General features: G+C 38.2%; 1 protein-coding gene across 2 annotated transcripts in view; it reads right to left on the bottom strand.

The window, feature by feature from the left end:
* nkain4 (sodium/potassium transporting ATPase interacting 4) overlaps window positions 1-11,022 on the bottom strand; it is a 52,426-nt gene that overhangs the window by 2,888 nt on the left and 38,516 nt on the right. The window contains exons 5-6 of one of the 2 annotated variants that reach the window (XM_028023040.1): window positions 9,205-9,265; window positions 127-211 (exon numbers count right to left, since the gene is read on the bottom strand). In XM_028023040.1, coding sequence (XP_027878841.1) covers window positions 127-211; window positions 9,205-9,265 — 146 coding nt within the window. The remainder of the gene's footprint in view (window positions 1-126; window positions 212-9,204; window positions 9,266-11,022) is intronic. The other variant, XM_028023049.1, reaches the window with a different exon arrangement.

Genomic DNA, 11,022 nt, shown 5'->3' with positions numbered 1-11,022 from the left:
TATTGAGATGGACCGGTACAAAGCTTTTTATTTTAATACTTTGAAGAACATAGAATTATTGGCGTGAACAGTTAAGTTGTAGACATTGTAGATGTAGATGAAATGCCTTTTGGGTGACATACTTACAGGTGCATGGGCTTTAACAGGAGATGAGATGATTTTTCATTGACATGGTAGAGTGGGAATGGATCAAATCCACCAATAAAATCAACTGAAAATAAAAGATCAAACATATGATTTATGGAGCAAATAAAAAGACAGAACAACAGAAAACAACAGAAAACAAAATAAAAGCACATCAAAGTAACATAACGTCACGGATGACAAAAAAGATAAGTCACTATATGAACATGGAATAAAATGTAAAAGAAAATGGATCCACTGGTGGCCTTTTAAGAGAAAAGCTTCCTAGTTATTTTATCTTTGACCAAGTTAGAAAAAAAAAAAAACATCTTGCTGAAACTTTTTTTAATCTGTGCATCCGCCTGCGGCCAACAGGAAAGCTTAGGAACAGGTGAAAGCTTGCCAGCTGTTAAAATAACCTCAGCCTTTTTATCGCATAGAAACAGAAGCAGCCTTCAGCCACCAAATAAATAGCCTTTTTTGCTTATCCTCCTTTTAAAGAGTTCAGATTGTAGATCAACTGGCGATTGCCATGTAATGCAAGGAACAGAAGAGCATGCTTGTTGCAAAGTGCGGTGAACCTTTCACCAATGGGAAGAAGTGTTGAGATGGTGGAAGGAAAACCTCTTGAGACTGGTTACAATGGCAGAGGAAAGAAAGCGGAGGCAGGGGTGCGTCACGCCTGTCGGTCTGACTGACAGGGGCTGAAAAGATTACGTTAAGGGAGTGCGTGTAAAAGAGGACAGCATGTCCAGGAACTGTGAGTCGTGTGTAAACTGCAGGGGAAGAAACTGAGACTGAATTTGATTCCGTTCAGAAAGGCACCAAACAAATAGTGCTCTAATAAAAGAGGAGAAATGGAAAGATCTGTTACATTCCACAAATGAACAGCCGCTAAGGAAAAACGCACATGGGAAAACCTACTGGGAATCGACCCTATCCTGATAAGTGGAGACAGAGGTGGTCTGCTGGACACTGATAGGTGGTCAGGGTGGGAACCAGGGGGCTGGTTGGGGTTATGCTGGCCTATGCTTTTCCTGTGACCCTGCCCTGCGTCCCAGGGATTTACCATTTCATCTGCAAACCAGATACAGACACACACCTGCCTCAAGCGCACGTCTCCCCTGGTATTTCTACACAAATAGCTCTCTCATTATAAGTGGGTGGGGATCTACCCCCCACTATGATGAGCTATGCTGTGCAATATAGTTAACTGATAATTATATTTGCCATTTTTAGACACAATAACACCTCTTGGGACTTTGTGGTCAGGTTAACATATTCGTCAGTCAGACAAAGACTAGTTCAGAGAGAATTATAGGATGCATTAAGTATGAACATGAGACACTTGGGATCTGGTGCTAATCATATTTTTCCCAACAATCTAAGTCTAATTTATGTCTGTCAATCTATTTGTTTCACCACAGAGCCTGTGTGACATAGATCCTATTATTTGTAAGCTTTCTCTTCCACCAGGATTCTTTGTGAATATTGCATGCAGCCCAATTTTTTGACTGTGCATATTCACTCAAAAATAGCTTAAACACACAGCTGGTAAAGAAAATCATGGTCAGATCACAAGCAGAAAAATAAAACAGTATTTATGTTTTTAAGAAATATATGTTCTTTCTTCTTTTCAGTTGTGTTTTCCTTTGGTTCTGAGCAAACGTTGCACAAAACAAAGCATTATGATCCCTATGAGGCTCAATCAGAAAACTTCATACCATGCTCATTCAGTTCATCAGAACCAAAACTAGAATGAATACAGGCGAGAGCTTGTCAGAGACATCCAAGCTACTCACCAGAATTTGCTATGTTAAAGACGTAATGGTTTCTCACCTTTGTGGAGATAAGCAAAGTGAAAAAGACAGTCTTGGATGCTACAGTCTACCGTTTCTCAGACAGCTGCCAGCCTGTTGCTGTGCTGAACAGAATGTACCTAAAACACTAGTAACTGAACTTCACATTGCTTAAATCAAACAGCTATAGCTAAGAAGAACCAAGACAACCTTTTCTGAACATTTTGTTCAAACACAATTAACAGGAACATCATTGTCCCTCCTGCATAGAACAGTATGTTGTCAAAATCCACTGTTTTGGAAAAAATTGCCTTTGTTCATTATTTATTTTGCTCCATTGGATCACCATTAAGAAGGACAACCAACCTGAAAAGTTTTGAAATACATAAAGGCACTATCAGCTGAGAATAACATTCGCTCTCTATGGACCATTTAGTTTGCCTTCTAGTTCTGTCTTGAACCCTGTCTTCTTTTTTCTTGTGTCTCTGTCCTGTCTCACATTCCCAGTTGAATATGAAAAGTATGGATATGAAACAGATCTGTTTATCCTTTAAACATGAGACATGTATTCATTTTACGCAATGTTCAGAATGAAGAAATCTGTGTAAAGAAATCTTAATCCTTTTTGAAGCACTTTTGTTATTATAAGTTCTAGGAGTCTTAACCCTATTGCCAAAAATGTCAACATGAAATAAAGGCATTAGTATTTACAGATGATTGGCAGATGTGTATTTTTTATTTTTTTGACAGGGCAAATGGCTAAGGCGATCTCTTCCTAGCAGATTTTTTACTTGTTCAGGCATACGCAAGAATTGACAGGTATGCTGGTCAGAAACGCGGTTCAGGGTGTAATGTAAGACGGAAATGTTTTAGTTCAAATGAAAACTTCTGCAATCTCCTGACAAGTATGTAAAATGTTTGGTTATTTGTGCTGAATTCAAAGAGAAAATTAGACAAAAGAGCAGGAGGGTAAAAATAAGGTTGGTGGGAAAAAGGCAAAGCGTGGGGAAGATCAAGAAAAACATGCAAGGGACAGCAGAGACTAAAACAGACCAGACGGATAAGGTCGGTACTTCAAAGCCCGTCTGCTACACTGGCTCTCCATCTGTCACTGTCCACACAGACCACTACACAACCGTTGCTGCTATAAATTTACTGTAATGACCAGCTTAGCAGTTTTGTTATGTTTGCATGAGACTTGATGTGATGCGTTTGTTTGAAGTTAATTATCAATGAAAGCATGAAAAGATACTTCCATGAATGATGGCTTGAATGTTTTATATTTTTGGTGGACTTGTGTTTTACCTGAGGTTGAACAAAGTATTTTTTTTTTGGGTGTATGATTGGGTCTGCTTCAACATTTATCAGATGCCCTCCTTGCACGACTGCTTGATGGACGAGACTGCACTCAGCATTACAGAGACTGCTGATCCATACTACATTTCTCACTAAATTTGCATAAATTCATCCCCAAACTTGAAATGAATCTCCATGATGCGTTATTGCTGCCTACCGACACTCAAACATTTTATAACTCTTCAGCAATAAAACTGTCTTCTGTGAGAGTTATTTGTATTTCGGTTCCACACCAGCTGCTGCTTCTTTTTTTTTTATAATATCTTTTACTTGCAGCAGCACCTCTGTTTCTTTGTGCAGCTGCAGAAATGGCTAGCCAGAAAATCTGGAAGCAGCCATTCTCTGTATTCTCTACCTTGGCAGATGCAGGAGAAGCAGGCATTTATTTTAAGTGGTCGGCAAACAACTGGTCTCCACTTAGTTTTTAAATAAAACTGCCAGCTCTTCAGCAGCTTTAACTATTTCAGTATGGCTGCCTTCTAGTGTCTAGTTTCCCTCTAATGAGGATTTACTGCTTTTCACAGGCTCTTTTGTGCATCATTTGTGTTTTTATTTGCAAAATGTTTCATATTGCTGCATTTAAGGCTATTGTTGAGCAATAATACATGCACATTTAGATGAGCGTGCTTCGTCAAATTTTGACACCAGTTTGATGACATTTAGAAAATAAAGGAAATGGTTTGTTTTATTAAGAGCTCAATGTGGTGTCCTTGTGCTCCGTTCGGAGGTGGACAATTCCTGTCAACTGAGAGGCTTTAGGAAAAAGTTACGCTATTTCAGGTAGAAATTTTCCTTGAAGACACATGTGGTTGTCTGCTGTGGTGCAGCCTGGTTAGGTGATAACCCCTCCACCCGCCCCACCTGTGTACTTCTATCATCATCAATAAAGTAGCTCTAACTTTATCTATTCAGTAATCAAGAAAGATTTGATTACTGAATAGATAAAGGCTTATCTATTCAGCCAGTTGCTAAAGACTTGTCAGCTGCGCATTCCTGATGTAAATCTAATATTTTTTAAAAATGTGCTTTATTAGATTGAGATTAGGTGACTGTGGAGGTCATTAAAGTACACTGAGTTTATTGTGTTATTTGGGAAACCAGTCTGAAATGATCTGAGCTCTGTGACATAGTGCATTATCCTGTTGGAAGTCGCCAACAGAAGACATGAATGCAACGGTCATAAACGGATGGAGATGGTCAGCAACATTAGACTTTTATCTTTCAGCAGTGATCTGGGAAACTAAGAGGCCCAAAGTGTGTCCCTTTAAAAATATCTTCCACACCTTCACTGATGTGAACTGTTCAAGGCAGGAGTCTTCCATGTTTTTATGTTTACTCCGATATGCTGTCCTAGTTTCCAGTTCGACAGTGAAGTGTGGCATGGTCTTCCATTTCTTTAGCCCATCTGTTTCAAACTTCGATATCTTTTTCATACCTTTATCTGTAAAGTTATGAAATGGATGTTAAGATCCCAGAAAATCAGCAGTTTCTAAAACTGCTGATCAACAACTATCCCAAGTTTAAAGTAATTTAAAACTCATCCCTATTCTGACACTTGGTGTGGATTACGTTGTCTTCACAATGCCATGAATGAACTGAATTGTTGCCATTTGATTGATTGACAACCTATTTTTGTTAAGGAGGATTTGAACAATGTACTTAATAAAGTGGATGTTGTGTAAGTATTTGTGTCAAAGTTGAATTAAAATTCTGGCAGAAAGAATCCATCATAGTTTTTTCGACATTGTGAGTTTCTTAAACTTGGAAAGTGTGTTTTTGTGTAAAGAACAGGTATTTAAATTATATATTTTCATCTGGGAGAAATAGAGGCACACAAAAGTGATTGGAGTAGAAGTTGTAAGAATCAGTGTTCCTTAAAAAAAAACTTAGCTTAAAAAAACTACAAAGCCATCCATCCATCCATCCATCCATGGTCTGCTGCTGATGTGACTCAGCATGAAGGGCGGCATCATAATTAGATGAAGTGAGCTTATCCCAGCACTAGGCAGCTAACTCCATGACCTACTTTGCAAAGAGGATTTTACCCACTACTCACTCTGCCGGTGTGCCTGCATGCCGCTGATAACTGGAGAACAAATTCATACATAGAAATGCTCAACAAATCAGCCAACGAGTCAAAGTCTGCTAAACATACAGGAATACAAGCAGAACATCAGTATGAGTGAGTGCAGATATGCAGCCTCTCTCTAAGTTATGGGGGAAGAGAGAATTTGGGACATCACAAACACACTCACACCCTTATTATTATTAATAAAGTCTGAAAGTCTGGTTAAGCCCTCAGCTGATGGTATATGATGCTTGTTATTGCATCGTGTGTTTCATTGCAATCTTTTTACCCAAGTCTGAGCACTCAGATATAACTCTGTCTTCTCCCTGGAGAGTGTACAGCGTGAGAAGAATTCCTGTTTTATCTCCCTCTTCGTGACAAGCTCATCTTGTTTTCTGTTTCGCTCTTCTTTTTTTTTTTTGCTGAATGATGCCTCATCTCCTTTTTCTCATTTCTGCTAAACACCTCCCTCAGCTCCTCTCATGCACTCCTCCTTTCATCCTTCCATTTATTTTCTGTTTTCCAGGGGATTCTTTCTACCTTTTGCCTCAATTGGGTGCAATCAGCTGTGGGATTTATCGACTGGCGAGGTGCTTAATAAGGCTGATATAACGAGTGACCAGAGACCAGCAACTTTGTACAAGCGCACCTCATTAAGGATCGGAAGACTGAGATTGAAAAACAGGCTGAGAGAGACGGGCTCCTTAAACAAGCCAGAATTAGATTTAGACGTGAGGATATTGCATCTACCTGTGAAGCACTCAGGAATTGGAACTGACACAAACGAGGGAGCGGCGCATAGAGGAGGAGAGGTGCCGAGGCAGTCAGTGAGCTCAGTGAGGAGATTTGCTTTAATGTGCACATCAAATACGTAGAGAAAAAGAGAGCAGAAAAGTGCAAGAGCTGGTCTTTGTGCTGTGTGTGCTGTGCACCTGTGTCTGTGTGAGCAAATATGGTTGTGCACACACAGGCAAAGGGCTGATTACAATAACAAAGAGCTGGGAAGAAATGCTGCAGCCTTTCACTTTGACAAAGCCTAGATCAGAGAACAACTGCGGGATAATTAAAACTAATAAAAATCACTCCATGTTTTTTTTCTTAACTCTGTGCTTTTGTTGTCACTTCCTTGTTATTTTTGTTCCTGTTTTTTTGAGAGCGGATATGATTTTCAACAAACCCAAGTAAACAGCACTCAACAAAATGTATGAATTACAAAGGGGAAAAAAGAGACGAGGAGAAGTTTTTGTACTGAAAGTTTTTTTTTTCTCTCTGTTAACTAAAGCTGCATTGCTGTGGAAAGATTATTTAGGGGTGACTGGTGATTAAATGGTACTTCCCAGAGTTGAGGGGCGGGGCAGCTGGGTGGTGATACTAACCACTCACAGCCTGTGGGTTTCTGGAATGTGACCACCGCTGAACAGCTTGTAACACTGGTGTGCATGTCACACACTAAAACCACATCAGGGTTCTTCATATTACAAGAATTTTCTGTTTTAGCACATAAAGACTTTAATTTGGAGTTCAGTTCATTTGCAAAATCAAAATGTTATTCATACCTTGTGCACTGACTGATGGCACCTTTTGAATTTCGTTGTTCTTGTGACAATGACAATAAAGATTTATCTTATCTTATCTTAAAGTTTTTCTGTTTGTTACATTACAAGCATAAATTCTGGTGTTTTTACTGGGATTTTATGTTACACACCAACATAAAAAGCACAAAATTTTAAATTTGAAGGACAAATTCTTTTTTTCCCCCAAATAAAACTCAAAAAACATGGCATGCATTTGTATTCACCTTGGCAAACCACTTTTTACTAATTTTATGGCTGAAATTCTGTGGCTGAGACTGAATTTTTTGCCTACTCTTCTTCACTAAACAGCTCAAGCTCAATCAGCCTGGACTGACGTCTGTGAAAGTCAATTTTTCAGTCTTGCCACACATTCTCAATTGAATCTGGATTTTAACTGAGCCATTCTAATACCTGAATGTATTTTGATATAAAACATTCCACTGAAGTTCTGGTTTTGTGTTTATGATCATGTCCTGGTTGAAGTTACACCTCAACTTCTGTTGCAAGCATCTAGCAAACTCCAAGATCATCTTCATTCATCTTCCCATTAGTGTCAGTTCTGACAGCACTTTTTAATTTAGTTTTAGACAGTGCTTTGATCAAATATGTGATTTAGTTCTAGGAACAATTGATCAGTTTGAAGTAATTTTAGTCAACTAAGTAGATTTAACTAACTAATTATGACGCTATGGGGGAATTTTTCAGACTTCACTGGAAAACTTTAGATGACACAATGGCCTGCTTCCTGCTCCAAGCTCATCATGTCCTCCCTATTTATTGTTGCTCTATATTCTTAGAAAAAAGTGTTGTAAATTTGATCAAATATGAATGGTCCCATTCACTCTTTTTTTTCTTCCCAGTGTCAACACTTAACTACATTATTGGGATACTTAGTACAAGAACCATTCTCATTGGCTACTTTCTAACTTTTTCTACCTTTCCACACCAAAACCTTATTTTTTCATTTTTGAAGGAAAATGTAAATTCATTTTTGACATAATTCAAGCCATTTTGGATTAGTTTTCTCATTTTTATTTTCATTTTGTTTTCAAAAAACAGCATGGCAAGTTAGTTAATAAAGAAACAAAACTGTGAAATGCAAATTCAGGTCAACAATAATCCAGTTCAAATAAATTATTTCAGCAGTTAGAAAACGCCAAAAGGCTATCCAGTTAATAAAATCAGTGAACTGCATTGAACCCTTTAGAGTCAACTGAATCAGCAACAGCTCAATTCAAACAATGATTCAAACAATCCTAACAAATCCTCATAAATCACCTCTGTAGACCTTGTTTATTCAATTACTTTACACCCACAATCTCCTTCTCCATGCCCATTTCCAAAATATCTCTAAAAGCAGATTCTTATACATGAGAAAAATGCAGCCTGGTGTCGCTGCAGAACAAATCAGATATTTATGACCACCACTGGTCCCAAGATTAAATGTTTCCTGACCTATGATCAACTAACCTCAGGCAGGACCCCTGACCCGCTCTCTGTAAGGTCACAGCAGCTTGGCAATTTATCACAAGCTTCCATTTCTGGTTCCCAATCTTCCCATGACTTATTTAGTGCCACCTCCTCATCATTTCCCACACCCTTCCCTCGTTCTTTCTGCCTGTTACTGCATGACAGGGCAAGAATAAGACTGAACCAATATTTGACGTACAAAAGGAGATTGCTCTGCATGGTGAGAACTTCAGGACAAAGACATAGATCTAACAAGAGGAAAGTGATCAAAAGTGGTCACACGCATGACCACACATGAGGTGTAGTCGTGGCACCTATAAATATACAACAGATCTGCTTAGTCTTCAGAAAGCTAGAGTGAAAAAAACAAGGGCACATGGGGAGAAAAGAGACAAAAAATCCTAATTGAAGACTCAAATGTACAAAAAGTAACAAAGACATGATGCAGACAGACAAAGCAATGACTGCACATGTGAAACTGAAACTGAAAAAAAAAAAACAGACTAGACTTATGGAAGCACTGAGAAGTAACAAATGGGCCCTTCAGTACTGAAGAAAAAAAAGAGTGAGAGGCCTCAGCTGGTGTGGGGGAGGAAAGAGGAGGGTGACGGAGAAACTGAAGCTGTGAGACAGAGGGGTGTGACTGGAAATGGGTGAGGAAGATGCAACTCAACTGTTTTAAGCTCTGGCGTTTATTGTGTCTGGGGCTGAATCTGGGTGTGATCCAATTTTTGCTGCAAAGTTCCTTCTCAGTACTGTTTCTGTGTGCATGTATGTGCATGTAGGGGTGTGTGCGCATGTGTGTGTCACTCACAACTGTCCTCCTCCTCAGTGATGGCACTGACAACATAGCAGGCGTACACGAAGCCCAGGAGCTGTAAACACACACAGAAATGAGAGGTTACTCTCCATAGAGCTGACAGTTAGAAACCTGCATTATTCCCAAAGAAAGACAAACCAATATAGAACATTAAAAAAAAAAACAACCTTCCAGTGGGGAGATGGTAAAACTCATAAAACTATAGCTTATTTACTGGTAATTCCAGGACTGTCCTGTATTTAACACCATACTCCAAATTTAGCTTCTTACCTCAAATTAATGCTGATTCCCATAAATTAGGACCAGTTTTTTATATAAAGCATTCGCACAGAATGATGCTGCCGACACCATGTTTCACCATCGCAGTGGTGTGCTGGGGATGATGTGCATGCCAAATAAAAGTTTAATTTGTGTCTCTTCGGACCAGAAAGCCTTCTGCTGCATGTTTGCTCTGCCTCCTCTCTGCTCTACGTGGCTTGTGAAAACATTTCAAGCACGACTTTTAAAAACTAATCTTGCAAACCTCTTGACTGAATAGTGTTTTGTAAGATGTTCAAATTTTGGTGTTTCATGTTTGTACATTAAAGTTCTCAAACAAACCTCTGAGGATTTTCATAGCCACTTCTCTTGCCTGGATGTAATTCTTGATACTGTGTATTATGTTAACAAAGCATTAAAATTATAAATTAATTTATAATAATTATATTAATTATAGACTATAAATTATAGTCTATTATTTTATGCAACACTTATGAATTATTTTCCCTTGACTTTGTTTTGAATTTCTTTGACTTGTAGTTGGAGTATTGATTAACTGTAACGACTATTATTATTATGGATGTGTCTGAGTGTTTCAGATAGAATAATCTAAAACTATCAATCATCCTTATATTAATATTAAAATATACATAAGATTTTGTTTTGGTGATTGGTGAAAAATTGGTGATTCTTACTTATTAGGTTAAGGCAATTGGTTCTACTGAATTTTGTTTTGGGATATCAGAATAAAAAATGTCACAACGGTGCTCTACTTTGTGTTGGTCTATCAAATTAAATCTCAATAAAATATATAGGAGTTTGTGATTGAAATGAAATAAAAATGCACAAAAAAGTGTTAATATTTTTCCAGGGCACTATTGTAAAAACAGCTGACAAATATCAGTTATAGATCATATGAACATTTTCACATCTCTTATCACTGTTGGAGTAGGTATTGTTTTCTTTTGTGTCTAAATCACCTTACATATAGAGACAGCTGTGGCTCAAGTGACTAAGAAATACAGCATTTTCATTTCCTAATTTAAGCTAATCATCAACATTCATGCAAAAATAAATAAATTGTCATTTATTTCATATTAATGCGTGATGGCAGATTTGGACTAAAGCAATTCTGGTCTTATAACAAAGTCAGAAGTGAACTGAAACAGAAAAGCCAAAAAAAAAAAGCCTTTCTGTCGGGGAAGGCAACAAATTTTATGAAGGTGTGGAAAAGAAACGAGCAAAACGTAAAATCCTTACAATACATAAAGCTCAGAGGGAGGGATAATTCTCCAGTGCCACTATATTCCAGAGCTGCAACCAACTCGGTGTGAACAGAAGGTGTTAAGTGCTCAGAGGAATTGCCAGAGTAAAGAAAGCTGAAAGACAACCTTCCCTGAATATAATTCTGGGGATTTAGAGTGAAGACTGGGCCAAAAAAAACACAAATGGCAGAAGACAGATACAGATTTTTTGGCAGATAAAATGGGTGTGAGCTTTGAAGGAGGACATGGGTGGGCCTGAGATAGTCAACTTTCTTCCAGGCTCAATGTG

Source organism: Xiphophorus couchianus, chromosome 1, assembly GCF_001444195.1.
Source record: "Xiphophorus couchianus chromosome 1, X_couchianus-1.0, whole genome shotgun sequence".
NCBI classification, from domain to species: Eukaryota; Metazoa; Chordata; class Actinopteri; order Cyprinodontiformes; family Poeciliidae; genus Xiphophorus; species Xiphophorus couchianus.
The sequence above is the reverse complement of the archived record's forward strand: the minus strand, read 5'-3'. Positions and strand labels throughout refer to the sequence as shown.